Source organism: Micromys minutus (genome assembly GCF_963924665.1).
Source record: "Micromys minutus genome assembly, chromosome: 10".
Classification (NCBI taxonomy): Eukaryota; Metazoa; Chordata; class Mammalia; order Rodentia; family Muridae; genus Micromys; species Micromys minutus.
Genome location: NC_137979.1, coordinates 22,272,766 through 22,291,244, shown reverse-complemented (window position 1 = coordinate 22,291,244; position 18,479 = coordinate 22,272,766). Strand labels below are relative to the sequence as shown.

At 51.0% G+C, this 18,479-nt stretch overlaps 3 protein-coding genes across 6 annotated transcripts; 2 read left to right on the top strand and 1 right to left on the bottom strand.

Moving 5' to 3' along the window:
- The first annotated feature begins 642 nt into the window (after positions 1-642).
- SPAG7 (sperm associated antigen 7) lies at positions 643-6,288 on the top strand. Its single transcript, XM_080923560.1, has 7 exons — positions 643-885; positions 4,730-4,797; positions 5,021-5,109; positions 5,222-5,306; positions 5,407-5,496; positions 5,597-5,753; positions 5,853-6,288. The coding sequence occupies exons 1-7, from the start codon at positions 801-803 to the stop codon at positions 5,960-5,962; spliced, it is 684 nt and encodes a 227-aa protein (XP_080779686.1). The 5' UTR covers positions 643-800; the 3' UTR covers positions 5,963-6,288.
- A 1,262-nt stretch (positions 6,289-7,550) lies between these two features.
- On the bottom strand, positions 7,551-12,821 carry ENO3 (enolase 3). 2 transcript variants are annotated; one of them, XM_080923655.1, is made up of 12 exons: positions 12,686-12,821; positions 12,012-12,098; positions 11,662-11,757; positions 11,494-11,552; positions 11,296-11,365; positions 10,776-10,909; positions 9,163-9,385; positions 8,845-9,042; positions 8,449-8,650; positions 7,983-8,091; positions 7,780-7,838; positions 7,551-7,694 (listed from the first exon to the last, which is right to left on the bottom strand). In XM_080923655.1, exons 1-12 carry the CDS (start codon positions 12,801-12,803, stop codon positions 7,625-7,627), a joined length of 1,425 nt encoding a protein of 474 aa, XP_080779781.1. In that variant the 5' UTR covers positions 12,804-12,821; the 3' UTR covers positions 7,551-7,624. The 2 variants fall into 2 exon arrangements, with proteins under 2 accessions (XP_080779781.1, XP_080779782.1); XM_080923656.1 differs by having other exon boundaries at positions 12,718-12,792.
- Positions 12,822-12,970: 149 nt separating this feature from the next.
- PFN1 (profilin 1) lies at positions 12,971-18,046 on the top strand. Of its 3 annotated transcripts, none has more exons than XM_080923657.1 (4): positions 12,971-13,695; positions 15,423-15,612; positions 16,959-17,151; positions 17,682-18,046. In XM_080923657.1, the coding sequence occupies exons 1-4, from the start codon at positions 13,595-13,597 to the stop codon at positions 17,777-17,779; spliced, it is 582 nt and encodes a 193-aa protein (XP_080779783.1). In that variant the 5' UTR covers positions 12,971-13,594; the 3' UTR covers positions 17,780-18,046. The 3 variants fall into 3 exon arrangements, with proteins under 3 accessions (XP_080779783.1, XP_080779785.1, XP_080779784.1); XM_080923659.1 differs by having other exon boundaries at positions 15,385-15,612; XM_080923658.1 differs by having other exon boundaries at positions 15,382-15,612.
- The last annotated feature ends 433 nt before the right edge of the window (positions 18,047-18,479 follow it).

Here is an 18,479-nt window from a genome sequence, read left to right as displayed (position 1 = left end):
GGAGCCCTTCGTTGAACCCCCGCCCCTCTCCCCAGCCTTACACGTTTCCTCCTTCTGGTCGTGCCTCCCCCTTGGTCCCTGGCTCCTGAAGACCCATGCCCTACATATCTGCATCTTCAGCTGTGACCTACGGAGCCCTGCCTGCACCTTCTCCATAACCCCGTTCCTGCCTGCACCTGACTCGGACCTTCCTGACTTGCCTTATTTATTTGTTCGACGAGTCTCTGATGAATGTATCCGCCTCGGTCCCCACCGCTGCCTTCGCTTCGCGCGCCCTCGTGTTTCAGGGGTGACTGCCCCACCCTGACTCCGCATGTTTGCGTCTGTTTCCTCCTTTCCTGGCCCTGTCTTCCCCATCACCCTTTCTCTGGTCACCCACTTAGGGGCCAAAGAGGAGGGGGTGTACATAGGATCGCGAGGCGGAGTCCCGCTCCCCTGGGGAGGGGTTTGTACATAACTGTAACATACAGAGTATAGTGAAGAATCTATTTAAGGCGCTGCGCAGCCGGACGTCTGGTTCCCTGGCGCAGCGGGAGCCCCCGGCTGGCTCCACGAGCACTTTCTACTTGTGCATGGGCTTGGTTTATACGAATTGCCATTAAACGTCTCTGCACCAGCTAGCCTCCCGCCCATGTCTGCTGGGGGTGGGGCGGGAAGATCGCCACGCAAGTAGCCGGCCTCGGCTCGCTGCCTTAAACGGGGCGGAGCAGCGCGATTTTTCGCTTCCGACGTGTTTCCGGCCTTAAAGGCATTTCGCCCTTCCCTTTAAGACGCACCGCCCCCTCTCACTCATTCCCAAGATGGCGGACCTACTGGGCTCCATCCTGAGCTCCATGGAGAAGCCACCCAGCCTCGGTGACCAGGAGAGTCGGCGCAAGGCCCGAGGTGAGAATCCCAAATTCACAACCGCGTATCTTCGCCTGATTCTTGGGACCACACTCTTCCCTCTTTAATAATGCCGCCTCCTACCCTAGAAGACCCCAACAAGCCACTTCTGAGACCCTCAGAGTCTCTAAAAGGCCTGTCGGCCCGCCCGCTGTCCTTCGCAAACAGTGATTGGCTACCTCAGCCTGTCTCCTACCTGCTGTCTCTTCTTCCTATCCTGGCCTTTTGCAGTCCTTGTTTGTGATTGGTCAACGGGCCTGCCTGTCTGCTGTTGGTGAGCTCTGATTAGTAGGATGCCTTTCTTCCGATTGGAGGATATCGTATTCATCGCCTCCCGGTCCCGCGTACCTCCAGTTCTATTACGATTGAGTTTAGGGCACGCCCATCTACCCGTCTATTCCCCTCTATTGGCCAGCTCAACCAAAAGCTCTACCTTTAAAGTGTTGCCTTTTCTGACCGACCTCAACCTCAGCTCCTCCCATTGGCTGGCTGGATCCTCCTATCTTCATGCCCCTCCTTGAGTTAATCCAGTCCTTCATACCTTCAACAACCCTTCCCTAACTATAGCCATAAATTCCTATGCTGCCCAAATAGATCGTGATGTTGATTGGGGAGATGAGAATGCCCTGCAGGCTCCGATTCGCCATCTCTCCCAGCCCCTGGGCAGAGTAACTAAACCAGAAAGCTTGCTGGAGTTTGGCAGCCAGGGTAGGGTGCGGCCCGAAGAGGCTTACTCCGTGTTGGCTCAGAGTGCATGTGAAGGACCCTATGGGAAGGACAGCTTTAGGGGTATCCAGCTCCCAACCACGTGAGCCTTGATCATGGGCAAGTTTCATACCTGGCACCTACTCCCCATCTGCCCAAAGGAGGCAAGACAGAATGCTCAAAAACTGTTAAATATCTATAGTCCCTTATTCACAAAATTGGTGGAGCCTAAGGTGCACATCGAGGAGATTACAGATCGTGTCTGAGACATTTATTAGTGATCACACAGAATTTTAATAACCAATTAAGTAATTCGAGAGAAATACATGGAGAGATTAATTGGGAGTCTCAGGCTTGTCTGAAGTGAACTGAGCGACAGAGAACAGGTAATTCTGTAAAGGGAGTGAAGTCTGTTGGAATGCTATGGGAAAGCAGAACTTAACAGGAAACAGGAGTTAGAGTTACTTAATGTTCAGATGAGTAACAGGAGTGCTCACATCCGCTGTCAGAATAGGAGGCTTTAGCTGAATGCCTCGGGTCTCGGGTTACTAAACTGAATTTGGAACCCAAATGTGACTCGTAGCAATAATATTGTTATGCTACCTCCCAGGATGCAGAAAAGACTAGAAAACAATGAAAGGCCAAGATAGTGAAGTCAGACAGACAAGAACCTCCTCTAGTTTGTCTGCCTTGGACTCAAGTCTAACTGTACAGGAGGTAAACAGGGTTAGCCCTCCTGCAGCTTATAGCCTCGCCTCGTAAGAGAGACTGGGGGGGTGTGTGGGAATAAACAAACAAACAAACACCCCATGTCTTAAGCAGTGAATGTGCTTAGGGTGTGGAGGAAGAAGTCTTGACTCATGGTGAGGAATCAGTGTTTGTAAGAGGAGGAAGAACATTCCAGAGAGAAGAAACATGTGCAGAAGCATGGAGTTGACTAGAAAGTAGGAAGAATTCAGTGTGCCACTTCAGGGGCTCAGTCTTGTGGAAGAAGTGGACCTAGGATTTTGAAATACCAAAAAAAAAGGGGGGGGGGACGGACATTTGAAGCTGAGGAACAGGAGGAAGATGCTTCTGCCCAAATCACAAGTGGCAGCAAACACCTACCAAGGGAAAAGATAGGCAGGATACGGGACCAGGTTAAAAGTAACTGAGCGGAGGGGTGGCTCAGCGATTAAGAGCACATATTGCTCTTCCTGAGGACCTGAGTTAGATTCACAGAATCCACATCAGGTTGCTTACAACTGCCTGTAACCCCAGCTCCTGAGAGAAATCTGACCACAGACCTCCATGGGCACTTGGATTCATACATGCACACATGCACATCATTGAGATAAAAATAAATCTAAGGAAAACAGGTAGTTTGAGGGCTGAGAATGTTCCTCGGTCAGTGGTGAAACACTTAGCATGTGGCCCTAGGTTCAATCCACATCAGTCAATCCTAGGCTAGCATATCTGTACGTTTGAGGCCAGTGTGGACTCCACAGTGAGTTTCAATTCAGTCTGGGAGTCTCAAAGCTGGGGTTAGAGAGAGAGGGCAGGTAGGCAGGTACTGCTTACAGTTAGGGTTGCGGCCTAGTGCCAGAGTTCATTCCCTGGGGTTGCATCTGTCCCCTAAGAGCAGGGGAGATGATCTGGTACAAAGGCAGGATCGAGAAAGGGGAGGAGCATTCAGGAAGAGAGGAGAGTGTATTTATGGCTAACTTTGGACACTTACACCCCCAAAGAAAAGGGTGATGTTTTAGGGTTCCTATTGCTGTGAAGAAGCACATGTCTTAAAGCACTCAATGGGCTTTCTAGACCAAAGTTTCAAATTTCTTATTCAGCATCCCCACCCAAGCAAACACAACATAGCCAAACCTGTCACAACAATAGTCCACTCTCCATTACCAATTTCTGTCTTAGGGTTTCTATTGCTGTGATAAACACAACTTGACCAAATGCAACTTGAGGTTTTTATTTCGGCTCATAGTTCCACATTGCAGTTCACCATCAAAGGAAGTCAGGGCAGGAACTGAAGCAGGAACATGGTACTTACTGGTTTGCTCCTCAGTGGCTTACTAGCCTGCTTTCTTACCCACCCCAGGACCACCTGCCCGGGGCTAGCACCACCCACAGTGGGCTGGGCCCTCTCATATTAATCATCAATTAAGACAGTACTTCACAGACTTGCCTATAGACCGGTCTTACGGAGGAGGTATGCTCTCAATTAAGGTTCCTTCCTCTCTGATAACTATACCTTGTGTCAAGTTGACGAATCAAAAACAGGACAGGTGAGAAAGATGACAGATGAACCATTTTTAACTTCATACTGATCTTAAACAGGGGGCGGGGCACTATAAAATATAGGAAGTTTGCCTTTAATTGGAACACTCAGAAGGCAGAGGCAGGCTGATCTCTATGAGTTCAAGGCCACCCTGGTCTACATAGAGAGTTCTAGGACAGTTGGGCTACATAGAGAGAAACTGTCTACAAAAAAAAAAAAAAGAAAAAAGTGTGTGTGTTATATATACATGCATACATATATGTATGCATATACAATATAGGAAGTTAAAAGCTGGTTATGGGAGAGCATGCCTTTAATCCCAGCATTCCAAAGGCAGAAGCAGGCAGATAACCTGATTTTGAGTCTAGCCTGGTCTACATAATAAGTTCCAGGCCAGGACTATAGAGTGATATACTGTCTTCAAAATAATAATATCTCTCTCTCTCTCTCTCTCTCTAATATATATATATCTATGGTACTTACTGGCTTGCTATATGTATGTATATATATATATTATATATATATATAGAGAGAGAGAGAGAGAGAGAGAGAGAGAGAGATATCATTCCCCTGTAGCCAGTGCAAACTGTGGGCATTAAGTGAATGCTAATTGGCTGTCTGGTAGAGTTGGTAAGTTGGGTGTGTGTGATTCTAGTCTTTGTGACTTACACTACACTGAGCTCTGGAAGGGAAAACCTGTTTCTGCCATCTTGGTACGATAGTGTCGATTAAACATCAGGGAACCCTTGGTGAATGAATAGTAACCCTGCTGTCTAAGCCCAACGCTTCCCAGTGGTTATCAGACATCCTTTAACCTGATGTGTGATACCCATGCATCAGCCCTGGCCTCATTCGGTCCTTTCTCACCCCTAGAACAGGCTGCCCGCCTGAAGAAACTACAAGAGCAAGATAAACAACAAAAAGTGGAGTTTCGTAAAAGGGTGAGAACAACTGGAGAGATGAAAGGCAGCTTCTGGAAGGATTTGCAGTAAGAGTTGGAAGGCTGAGGACTTGGTTGCACTGACAGTGCCTCCAGATGGTGGAACTAAAAGCGCATGGCCCGGGAGCTGGGAAAGCGGTGGGAGGTTTAAAAGGGTCATCCAATCAGCCCAGGAGATTTAGTGGAGCTGTCGTCTCATGTCCTCCCCCTTTTTTTCTCCTAAGATGGAGAAAGAGGTGTCTGATTTCATCCAGGACAGTGGACAGATCAAGAAAAAGTTTCAGCCTATGAACAAGATAGAGAGGAGCATACTGTGAGTGTCTCTGGGCTTGGGGAGGCGAGAAATGAGCAAGCAAGGGACATGAATGAGGCAGCAGGGACCAGACTTTTCACAGCTCACGTACTCTCTTGCCTTCTCTTTGCAGACATGATGTGGTAGAGGTGGCTGGCCTCACATCCTTCTCCTTTGGAGAAGATGATGACTGTCGCTATGTCATGATCTTCAAAAAGGTAAAAAGCCTGCCCCACCCCCCAGCCTATCCCTGTACCTGAGGGGAATGACACCCCTCATATATTTGGACCTTGACTCTACCTTTCTCTTCACCTCTAGGAGTTTGCACCCTCAGACGAAGAGCTAGATTCCTACCGTCATGGTGAAGAGTGGGACCCCCAGAAGGCTGAGGAGAAGCGGAAGCTAAAGGTGAGCTGTTCCAGGCAGGCCCTGGAGCGCATAACCATTGCCTGGAAGAGGCCAGCTGGGGTCAGGGCCTTGAGCACAGGTACCCTACCTCTGCCCTTAGGAGCTAGCTCAGAAGCAGGAGGAAGAGGCAGCTCAGCAGGGACCTGCAGTTGTGAGTCCTGCCAGCGACTACAAGGACAAGTATAGCCACCTTATTGGCAAAGGAGCAGCCAAAGATGCAGCCCACATGCTACAGGCCAACAAGACCTATGGTTGTGGTGAGCCATGGCAGGAGCTGGGGGAGGAATGAGGGAGAATGTAGTTTGGGGGAAGGGAGCAGAGACTGAGATCTTGCCTACTCTCCCTTCTGCTGCCAGTGCCTGTGGCCAACAAGCGGGACACACGCTCCATAGAAGAGGCCATGAATGAGATCAGAGCCAAGAAACGTCTTCGGCAGAGTGGGGAAGAGTTGCCAACTACGTCCTAGGCATCCCACTCACCTTGCTTTGACCTCCAGCAAGGCAGGAGCATGGAGAGACAAGGCTGCTGCTAATAGGACCCATGCTGGAGCCCCGTTTCTAAACTATGAGGCCCTGCCAGCTGCCACTTGGGCTTGAAGAGAAGCAGGTGTTTATCACTGCTGCAATTCGGATGTACGGTGTATGTATGTGCGCATGTGCGAGTGCGTGATGTGTGCGTGTGTGTAAATGTGTGAGTGGGTATTTAATCTGTATTATTCTCTATTACCCTTGGAACTTTTCTTCCCCATGGGCCTGGGGTTACTTTACATTGAATAAACACTGTTTGACCCAATATTCTGACTTGTACATAGAAATGTGGATACTAAGCCAGTGGTGGCACGTGCCTTTAATCCTAGCACTTGGGAGGTAAAGTCCGTGAGTTTGAGGCCAGCCTGATCTACAGAGAAAGTTCCAGGACAGCCCAGGCTACACAGAGAAACCTTGTTTAAAAGAAGAAAGAATTGTGGATATTACTTTATTGGCAGAGAAAAGAATTAGATTGGACAGTATGAAGTTGCTGTTCTAGCTAAAGATGGCCAGTTATTAGCACTGTTACTGTGACACTTTCACTTTTTTTTTTGGGATGCTGGAGATTGAACTCGGGGCCTCATGACTACTGGGCACTCATCACTAAGCCAGTGTGATGTTTCTGTGTTTAGATTTATGTGTATGAATGCTTTACCTGTATGTAAGGATTTGCACCATGTGCATGCCTGGTACCCGTGGTGCTCAAAAGAGGGCATTGGAGTCCCCAGAACTGGAGTTACCAATGATTGTGAGCTGCCAGGTCAGTGCTGGGAACGAAGCCTGGTGCTTGTAAGGGCAGCAAATGCCCCAACCACTGAAGCTCCCTAAGCTTGGGATTGGAGACAGGCCTTACTGCATAGCCCAAGCTGCCTTGACACTTGCTGTCCCACCTCTCCCGAGGCCTAAGATTACAGATGTGAGCCATCACACAAAGCTAAGATACATTATTTTTAAGGCTGAAGCCAGGCGTGTCCTGGCTTTACCAGTTGCTAACTCTGCTGTGTTGAATAAGGTATGTTCAGCTCATTGTGCCTTGTCTTCTTGGTGTGTAAAAGGGGAATAAGAATGGCAAATGTCTGATAGGACTGTTTGAAAGCTTATGTAGGTTAATAATGTCAAGTATTTTGAACACTTCAGATCCTCACAAGCTCCACTGAAGTGGTAAATGATCTCATTATCCTTTAATCCTTGAGATGCACTCAGTCTGGCTGTAGCCTGATCCAGATCCCCGGAATGCTGGGACCCGCAGGACCCTTAGCTCAGCCCCTCTCCATCCGCAGCTGCCTACCCAGGAGCCGCTTCCACCTTCCACTGACTCCTCTCCAGCTCCTTTCATATAGTCTTTGCTTTCTCTGGCTTCATTCCAAAATCTGAAATTCTCTGCTCTACATCCACTGAGCTTTCAAATCCCTCACTTCCTTGTCACAGCAGGTCACATGACATTCTCTGCTTTCTTCCCTGTTAACCTGTTCCCCAACCCCCACCCCAGTCATCATTCATTCCCTCCTTCCAAGGAGCACACCAGGGTCTTGTTTGGCAGTGTTTATTTTTGGGAGAAGGGCTTGAAGGCCTGTCCCATGGATCCTGGAGTCTCCAGCTTCTCATTTGGCCTTGGGATTACGGAACTTTCGTCCAGCAAAGACAGCTTTGTCCCCAAGAGCCTCCTCAATCCTACAATACAAGGGAACAAAATCTGAGCTACTGCCTTCTAACCCTGGAGTGCCTTCCCTGCTCCACAGCCTCTTTACAAACTGACCTCATAAGCTGGTTGTATTTTGCCAGACGCTCAGAACGGCAGGGAGCACCAGTCTTGATCTGAGGTGGGAAAAGGGTTTGGAGGGGTTGGATTGGGCCCCCCCAAAAGCAGGCTGTAGTGATATCCAACTTAGGTGACCCAATTAATAACAAGGTGACCAAAGAAACTTGGTTAGATACTCAGGAGAGGGAAACCCTGAGTACCTGTCCTGTGCAGAGTCCCACCACAAGGTCAGCAATGAAAGTGTCTTCGGTCTCCCCAGAGCGGTGGCTCACCATCACTCCCCAGCCATTAGACTGTGCCAGTTTGCAGCTGTGTGGGAAGGACATTTGATGAGGCCTTAATGTGACCACCACAATAAGAAAGCCAGGGAAAGGCAAGGTAGAACTTTCCATTTGTTTTGGGCAGTGACTAAGTTCTTTGGGAAGTAGGAGATTTCTGATCTTGGATTAGAGCGGTCAGAAGATGGTAAGAACACAATACAGGAGGGAGCTTAAGGGACATGGCAGAGCCACACTAGCCAAAGTCTTAGAAACATGCCTAGAGTTCGTCATAGCCTTGGGGTTAAGAGGCTTGAGTGGGTCAGGTGCCCAAGGAAAGGCAGGAGCATGGCAAGAGCAGTGGCTGGAGCTGAGGGGTGGCCAGGGTGAGCCTGAGTCGGGCACTCACGCCTGGATGGATTCTGTCACTGAGCCGATCTGGTTGACCTTCAGCAGCAGGCAATTGCAGGCCTTCTTCTCAACAGCCTGAGCAATCCTCTTGGGGTTGGTGACTGTCAGGTCATCTCCCACAATCTGGATGTCCACCCCCGAGAGGAATGAGGTCCATGTTGCCCAGTCATCCTGGTCAAAGGGGTCTTCAATGGAGACCACTGGTAGGGAGTGGGGAGCACAGATGGGGTTAGAGATGGAGGCTGGTGGAGGGATTACAGGTAGCAGAGGTTCAATGGAGGCTATGAATGAGCTAAAGATGGAAAGGACCGGAATTGTGACAAAGTCAAATACTGAAACCTGTGTGCGGTAACTGGGAGAAAAAGGCAGGGAAGAGAGCACGTGGGGATCTCACCAGGATAGTTCTTGATGAAGTTCTTGTATAGCTCCCCAAGCTTCTCCCCACTGATGTGCCTCGCAGGATCATCAGGTGACTTGAAGTCTAGGTCATACTTCCCATTTCGATAGAATTCAGATGCTGCCACATCCATGCCAATTACCACCTTGTCTGGGTAACCAGCTGCCTGAATGGCTGTCTTTAACAGCTCCAGGGCTAGGAGAGGAGCAAGAAATGACCTGAGACTCCAGTATCCTTGTATCTGCCCCATTCCCACCCCCTCAACCCCCTCAGGAAGACTCGGTCCATCTATTCCCCAGGATGCTCAGCACTGACCCTCATTGTTCTCCAGGATGTTGGGTGCAAAGCCACCCTCGTCCCCCACATTGGTGGCGTCCTTCCCATACTTGGCCTTGATGACCCCCTTGAGGTGGTGGTAGACCTCAGCGCCAATACGCATGGCTTCCTTGAAAGAGCTGGCTCCCACTGGCAGAATCATGAACTCCTGCATGGCCAGCTTATTTCCAGCATGAGAGCCCCCATTGATCACATTGAAGGCCTGGGAAACAGAAATTGGTACTCAGAGCTGGATGGCATACGGGTCAAAGGTGAGAGGGAACTGGAGGTGGAAGCTGCACTCTGCTCCCTAGCTCAATGATCTAGGATGATACATCATTGGACTCCTAAGAGCTTTTCTCTCTTTGTACTAAATGGTAACAATGCTTACTTCCCTATTGTTCTGACAAGAGAAATCAAATATAAATATGACAAGGAATAGTTTTATGGCATTCTAAATGAATGAGCTTGTTTCACTCTCAAAATACCTCTATTAACTGTATACTCTTATTAATTTCTTCTTTACAAATTAAAAAAGTGAGGCATAGAAGTTCAATAGCTTGTCTAAGACCACACAACTAGAAAGTGGGAAAAGCCAGGGTCTGAACCCAGGTATCTCCAGAATCTTAACACATTCCTCTTAGTAACAATAAATGGTAACATTATTATTAAGTTCTGTCTGGCCCAGGCAGGGCTCCAAGGATGGAAGTGAATGGAAGCAAGGAAATAAAGACAGAGATGGACACAGAAAAGCTGGGACTGGACAGAGTGGGCTCTCTGATGGAAATACCTCAGCACTCTAGAAGCTCAATGTGTTTACTATACAGAGCTCAGCATGTTTATTATATAGAGCTGAGCAGAGAGGTGGGTCACTGCATACATGTAAACAAGGAGGTGGGGTTTATGGTATACAGCTGGACCACACGAACAGGTTTAGGGGATCTTGGTTAAGAGCAATCTCTGTAGAGGAGCAATCTTCAGAACATTTTAACATGTTAACATTTGTAAACAACCAAAGGGGATGGAGCTATGGTGGACATACTATGGTCACACTCTCAACACTTGCTCTTGGTCACTGAGGGAAGGAGGAAAGCTTCATCACACCTCTGAACCGTAGCCGAGGGGGAAGGCTTTGTCATGCCTTGATGGATCTGAGGCCCTGGAGTCTCTGACAAATGTGGTTCATGTCACAGCATACATTCACCCTGGACTTTGCACACTCTTTCTGCACCCTACGAAATTCAAGGGGCTACTATTAAGAGGACAACGTTTTGTCTCAGAGGATACAAAAATATACTGAGATCTTTGCCCTGAAGACACTTTCAAGTCAGAGTTTGGGAATGAGACAGGAATGACGTCTGGGTAGCTGGCCTAAGCCTGGAATGTGAAGGAAAGGCCCTAGCAAAGGAAGGAAGCCTCAAGAGGCTTAGCTTTAGATGGTGAGAAAGAAAGACTGGCTGGAGCACAGCAGGAAAGATTTCATTTCAGGAAATGCTTCTTTGGAGCAGGATCTGAAAAGGTAGATTTTCAGGGGGTGGGGTCGGGGGGGCTGCTCAAACATTCCTAGCTAGGGAGGGGCAGCTGTCATAGACATTCAGCACAACCGCACTCACAGGCACAGGAAGTACGAGGTCAGGATTCCCTGCAAGATCTGCGATGTGTCGGTAGAGAGGGACCCCTTTCTCAGCTGCTCCAGCCTTACAGACGGCCAGGGACACACCCAGGATGGCATTGGCCCCAAACTTGGCTAGTGGGAGGTAAGCAAGAAATAAGAATGAGAGCTCTTACATGTTAAGGGCTTAATTCCTTGAACATTCCCAGGTCACCCCAGGAAGAAGCTTCCTATATCATTTGACTTTAAGATTTTGTTAGCTCATCTCTTTCCTGGCCTGTGGATCTCTGGGAGTTCACCCCCTCTTCCCTGGGCCAAGAGTTTCACATGTGTCTACTGCCAGCCAGCCAGGCCTGGCAGAAGCCAGGCATCAGGAAATGCCTATGGAATGAATAAAAGGCTACCCAGCTACAGCTACGGTGTGCCTCAAGATGTGGGACAAGAAAACCCAGCCAGTTGACAGTGGTTTCTCTCCCACCCTCGCTGCATGCCACACCCTTCCCACCTCTGGCTTCACTCACACTTATTCTCTGTCCCATCCAGTTCAATCATAAATTTGTCAACTTTTTCTTGATCCACAACACTTAGTTTCTGAAAGAGGCAGAGGAGTCGGGTAATGTGCAGGATGAAGGAGAAGTGAGAATACTCAGGGTGGAGCTACCTAGGGAAAGCACAGGGTCACAGGGAGGAGGGAAGGGGAGGATGGCTCCTCCACTTGCCTTTTCCAGCAGAGCAGGACCTAGAGTCTTGTTGATGTGCTCCACAGCCTTCAGCACTCCTGGAGGCCAGAGAACAGGTTCAGATTTCTAAGTGGGCTAGGCCTCTTCCCATTCGGGGCCCTTGGCTTTGGGTTCCACTCCTTCCGTGCTGGGTTAGCCTTTGCTCACCTTTCCCCAGGTATCGGGATTTGTCTCCATCTCGTAGTTCCAGTGCCTCATAGATACCTGTGGAAGCTCCACTGGGCACAGCTGCTCGGAATCGACCTGGGCAGGAGGAACTGGCAGATCAAAAGGAGTCCACCCACAAAGGTCTGGGGTCACCTCCCTGGACCCAGGAATAGGAGTCAATGCAGAGCACTCCTGCTTGCCCCCGCTTTGGAGCCAGGAAGAGGGTCTGCAAAGAAGTCTAGGGGAAGGAACCTCTGACGAAGGACAGGATGTGGCATAGAACTCTTGGGGAAGGAGACGGTGAGGTTGAGGGTTTTCTGAGGCAAACCAATTCAGCAGGCCTGTGTTACCCTTGGCTGTGTGCAGGTCCACCTCCACTGTAGGGTTGCCCCTGGAGTCCAGGATTTCTCGGGCAAAGATTTTTTGCATGGCCATAGCTGCACCACAAGAGACGTGAGTGAGTGAGCAAGTGTGGACAGCTGATCCCTTAAGGAACTAGAAATCCCTTGCCCTTTTAAGAGTCTTCTCCACCCGAAGAAGGCAGGTGCTGGAGCTAAAAATACCCCATAAAAAGGTCACAGACCAAAGAGGAAGGCAGGCTGTTCCCCTCCCCCAACTCGGAATAGCTCTTGCTGCACCCTCTCAATCTGAGAATCAAGAGCTCATAAGTTTGTAACTTCCCAGATGACACCACTCCCTGAATACTTCACCAAGCTTATACCTTCTTGCACTTTTATGATTAAGTAATCTTCTTATATCTTCCTACCCCGAAAACCTATCTGGTTCTCATTGTCCCATTCCCAAATCCGTCTAGACCTCAGATTCTCTGCCTGGCTCAATTGTGTCTTCTTTATCTACTTTCCTATTCTTCAGAGCCTTCTTTCTTATATCTGTCAGTACCCTTCAGTATTTAATTCTGCTTCCTCCAACCTGGCCTCTCTCTTTCAAGCACCCTCCGTACTAGGAAGAAAAAAATAAAACCCAAAATTCCCCTCACTTTTTCCAAGTCAGCACCACACCATACCTGCACACCGAATAAAAGACGTTTTAGCAAACCTGTAATGTCTTCTTTGGGACTTTTGAGTGGAGCGTCTAGGTGGCAGCTGGGACAGTGTCAGCTCACCCCCTCTCAGGCTGGGCATTTATCTCCAAGCCACCCTGTCCCCCAGCCAGCCCCGCCTCGCCTCTCTCATTCCATCCTCCTCCCCTCCACACCGGGCAGGCAGCCAAGTGCCCACTACAGCCTGAAGCAAAAGCCTCTGGCCTGGGGCCTGTACCCCCTTCTCAAAAGTTAGTGACTACCCCCTTGCATTTTCTTTCTGTCCCCAAATAAAAGTCTCTACTTTGAAGTTCACTATTTGGAAAGCAGAAGAGAGGTCTCTATGGGATGGTCTTTCCCCTAAAACTTACATTCCCCTCTTGCAAAGGTTAAAGAGGAACCAAGTGCCCTTTTAGAAAGGCCATGGGTAATCTGAGCCTTGCCGGCTGAGGAGGGGGCCTAGAAAAGGGGCTGCAAGACTGACGTGTACACGTGCTCCACTCCCTCGGAGGCAGGCGGCGGGCGCAGGCCACACAGTTGGGGGAAAGCATCAGTGATGCTGAGCAAGCTCTGTGGTCTAAAGTCGACACCCCTCGACCAAAGAGGGCCAGCGCTTTCACCTCTCAGGGTCCTCATAACAGCCATTTCGGCACCACTCCACCCCATCCTCTCTTGGCCAGTGATGAGCGATGAGAAGCCAGGAGACGAATATAGACCAGCACTGAGTGCTGGCCTGGCACCCGACAGATACTGCTGGGACAGCATTTATGTCCCCACGTGAAGCCTAAGTGGTCAGGAGCCCTTTTTCCTACCGACTGTGGGCGCTTCAGCGTTCAACCCTTGCCTATCGAAGAATGGTGTTGTATCACCAATGGGGGGGGGGATAAACCATGAATGGACGGGACAAGGGGGATGACCCTTTGTAAGCTGTTGGACGCCTGTGGCCACTCTGTCCATCCATTTGCAGCACCGCAGGAAGTGAATCTCTGCACTCGGTAACTCTCTCCCCCTTGGCAGGTCTAGGGCTAGTGTAGGGTTTGCCCCGCGCTCCACAGAAGCCTGGCGGGCGGACCGGCTGGTTTCCCAGGGCGCCTCGGCTTTTCGCTCGCCGGCGCTGGAGCCGGTGACTCACGCGGCTGCGGGCTCTCAAGCGCTCCTCCCCGTCCGCCCTCCCCTCGGGGTCGCCCTCCTTGCCTCCACCCTAGGGTCCCCACCTGCCGTCGCGTCTCAGTCCCGCCCCTCCCCTCTTATCTCCAGCCGCTCCCTGCAGGATTTTTCCACCCCCGGGCGGGAGGCGCGCAGATCAGAGGTCAGGGGATGGCGGGCGCAGACCGCCACGTGCCCCGGTGCGGCCCCGCCCGTGACTCAGCCACGCGGCTGTCGAAGAACCAGGGGTGGGGGGCGTGGGGAGCCAGAATTTTGGGATGAACATCAGGGAACCCAACCCCGGTCCAGAGAGGCAGTGAACCAAGTCCCTCCACTGGGAGAGGCTACACACCCTGGCAGCGCCCCTCCAACGAGGGACCGGAAGCGGCCGAGCCCCTCGGAGGTTAGGGTCCCGAGAGACTCCTTCACTCCCTCCAGCCTCACCGGCCTGCCATTCCCCCAGACCTGCTCGGCGGCGAGTGAGCTGACCGCACACAAGTACTTAGCAAAAGTTTTACGGGAAAAGAAGAAAGCCCCAATGGGTGTGAAGTAGAGGCGACTTTCCTCTTCTTGTAAAAGTTGTCATCCTTGGTACTTTAGTATTCTTCCGCCTTGACAAATGAGTCCCGTCGTGTCACCCGTCTGGCGCCCCTACTCAGTGACCTCTGTAGACAGGGTTCAGGCATGGGGCGAGGCTTTGAGCTGGAGCGGACAGCGAGGGGAATGATTCCTCCGGAATATAGGGACGCGCTCGAATGAACCCAACAAGTGCGTCCACGGCAGACGGTTGGGACAGGTGCTCTGGTTGGGGACCTTTAGTACTGAAAATGACTAGAGTATTATATCAATTTCACTTTTGATCCCTTATCCTTTAAATAAAATGTGGAGAAGGCAGCAGTGCACAAAACCCAGGGCGTCTGCCCGTCCCGCCTGCTGGGGACGCGTCTTCCCTCTTCGGAAGGTCCAAATCTGTCCTGCCAGGCGCGCACTCGCGCAGCCAAGCCGCTAGCCCCAACCGCCCCACGCGCTGTCTTCTCACTGCCCCGGCGCAGGCGCGGGCGCACGCGCCGCCGCCCGCCGTTCCTTCCCTCCCGCGGAGGTGGGGGTTGGGGGGTGGAGGAATGATTCGGTTTAACCCTGGGTTCCCCGAACCCACTTTAATTTGTTCAATCTTACTGATTCCCCCCCCCCCCACTTCTTCCTCTCGCTCCCTCTTTCAATGGCAAAGTGGTTTGTATTCCGTATGAATTAGAGCGAGCCCTAACCTTAACCTCTCTCCTGCCACCACCACTCTAGCCTTTCGCATGGCTTTCCATCGAACTCGGCAAATTTTGCAAAAGGGGGGAGGGCTTTCTTAAATTGCATTTGCAAAAGTTCGCTATCTGGCCTGGCAAGAGGAGGGGGGATGGAGGGAGGGAATGGGGAGCAGGCCCCGCCCCGCCGCCCTTTGCAAATAAAAATCTAGAGGGGGGGGAGGAGCAGGAAGTGGCGGTGCGAGGGCTGCTGCACAGCTAACAGAGCCGCGTTCCGGACAGCAGCGCGTGCCCCGAGCTCTCTGCCTTCCCCCGCCCGCCAGCCCGAGCCCAGCCCGCGATCCCAGCAGCAGCCCGCAGAGCAGCCCCAGCAGCAGCGCCATGGCCGGGTGGAACGCCTACATCGACAGCCTTATGGCGGACGGGACCTGTCAGGACGCGGCCATCGTAGGCTACAAGGACTCGCCCTCCGTCTGGGCCGCCGTCCCCGGGAAGACCTTCGTTAGCATTACGGTACTGCGAGGCTTGTGCGTTCCCAGGCAGTGACCAGGCTTAGACCCTCTGGCTTAGACTTGGGTGGGGGCGGGCGCAGTCTAGCGAGGGCAGCGAGAGGCCGTGATGCGGTCCTCTCCCTGGAGCGGCGCGAATGGCGGCTGCATGGAACTGGTGGTACCTTCGTTGCCCCCCAAGCTCTACGCCCCTCGGCGGCGGCGCCCATCTCGCCCGCCGCCCCGCTTTCTGCGACGGGGCGTTACATCCGGGGCACAGGGCGGGGAGGGGCGCGCCGCCCGGTGCGGCGGCCCACTTCCGCCTCCTCCAGGGCGGGGCAGGCACGCGCTGCAATTTTAGCCTGGGATTATGATTGATAAGGGGCCTGAGGAGCTTGGACTCCTCTTTGGACCAACTGCACGCTCTCCCTCTACCATTGTTTCCCCTTATGCTGATGGGAGCGCCAGGCGCGTGGCCTTGGGCCCTTGCCGGACCTCAGAAGCACCCTGCCCCTCCCAACTCCGTTAGAGAGGGCGAGGCCGCCACACACACACCCCCCAATTCGGCACGTTAGCCTCTACATTCCTGGGAGGCCAATCCCGGAAGTCCCCTCACCCTCCCTTCCCGCCATCCGGCCGGGCTCGGAGTAGGGGAACTTTGTGAGAAGTTCTGAGACGGTAAAAGTGGAAGGAATAAGGCTGCTGCCGGCCCTACCACCACCTTCCCTGACCACACTGCCCGGAAGTGGGGAGGGGGAGCGGAAGTTCGAATGGGGGGGAAAGGGGATTTCCGGGCGGGAGGGTACCGGATATAGGGGTTTGGGGCTTAAGGGGGAGAGGGAGAAAGGTTCTCTGGGATATCTAGACTCACAGACAAGTCTCCCGCCTTTATAAACTTTTTAAACTTAATTAGAAAGCCCCCAGTGGTCAGCTTCCTTATCTTGGCATAGATACCTGGACCTAAACTCTAGGTTACCAGGAGACCCAGGCGTCCGGGCTCCTAACAACGCCTGCAGAACCTTTGACCAAATAAGGACAAAGTTACTTCTCCTCCCTTCCTACCCCCTCCCTTCCCCTCTCCGCTTCTGCTTTTCCTGAAGGACTGTTCTGAGCATCCAAAGGCTTCCCCTAGATAATTGATTGATTTTTGGTACCCAGCATTTTCTTTCTTTGCTTCAGAGGAATATTTTTCCTCCCTGGACACATTTACTAGACTTTAGGATCACGATCGTTCCCTGTACTACCCACAGTACTGGTTTTTTCCCCAACTTTTTGATGATGTGTATGAAGCACCCTCACCTCCAACTCCACAGTACATAGAGGACAAGTTATGCAGGTACACTAACTTAATGAGGTGATTGATTCTTCTAGCCAGCTGAGGTTGGTGTCCTGGTAGGCAAAGACCGATCAAGTTTTTTCGTGAATGGGCTGACACTTGGGGGCCAGAAATGTTCTGTGATCCGGGACTCACTGCTGCAAGACGGGGAATTTACAATGGATCTTCGTACCAAGAGCACCGGAGGAGCCCCCACCTTCAATGTCACTGTCACCATGACTGCCAAGAGTAAGTTTGACCAATTCCTCTACCTTTGGAATCCCTAACTTCTGTTAGTCACTTGGTTTTATGTCCTCAGTGTCAAGGCTGCAAGACAGAATTTTATTCTGGATATGGGAACTTTGGATGGTCCTTTGGGTTCTGCTTTACCTCTAGTCCTTTCTTGCTTTGATTGAGCTTTTTGAGATTAGTTTGCTTGGATTGGGATCTTAGGTCAACATTTGGCTGTAATCTTGGGTTCTGTAAAGACCTGAGAGGCAGGAAGCTCATCCACAGCAGTTCTTAGCCACATCAGTCTACAGCCTGTAAGCCTATGGCCTCTAAATTTTTCCTTGGTCTTTACTAGTCTTAAAGCTCTTTTTCCTTCTTTGAAAAGCTCTATTGTTTTAGGGTGACTGACAGCCTGCCTGTGTATGGGGGGGAGGGCTAGTTAGGAGGGATGAGGTTAGGTTACAACCCCAGGGGCTGAACAGCTGCTGAACAGCTGGCAGGGTTGAATTGTGACACCTGGGTCCTAGCTTCCTTTCTTTTTCCTCCAGCGCTAGTCCTGCTGATGGGCAAAGAAGGTGTCCACGGTGGTTTGATCAACAAGAAATGTTATGAAATGGCCTCTCACCTGCGGCGTTCCCAGTACTGACCTCATCTGTCCCCTCTCCCACTGCTCCCTTTGGCTTTTGCACCCCCTTCTTTCCATACACACACATACCATTATTTTTTGGGCCATTACCCCATTTCCCTTATTGCTGCCAAAACCACATGGGCTGGGGGTTGGGGCTGGACGGACAGATACCTCCCCCTACCCATACCCCCTCCTGTGTGTGTTTGGAAAAAATTTTTTTGTTTTTGGGTTTTGTTTTTGTTTTTTTCGTCTTTTTTTTTTTTCTGAATAAAAAAAGATTCTACTAACAAGGACCTGTGTGGTTTGCACTCGGCATCAGCTGGAAACAGGCACTGTGACCCACCTCAATTAGATATCTGCTTCTTTACTGTGTCCAGAATGAACTCTTTGATTTCCTTATTTTCTCAGTCCAAGGATTAAGTAGGCATTCTTCCATATACTTATGTGACCTAGGCCCCTCTATAGTGGTGTATCCATTTCAGGTCCAGTTCAATTAGTATGTAATGGAACATGGCCATCCAGACTAGAGAATGGGTCCAAGCCTGCGGGTGAGGCAGGGCCACTTGAGTCATCCTGTGTAGGTGGGGCTCCCCCTCCCTGAGTCATAGCAAATGCAGCTAGGGCCGTCCCCCTGACGAGTTAATCTTACTTTTATTTATTTTATAATCTTATTTTATTTTTTATTTTTTATTTTTCCAGAATTTATGTAAAAATGATC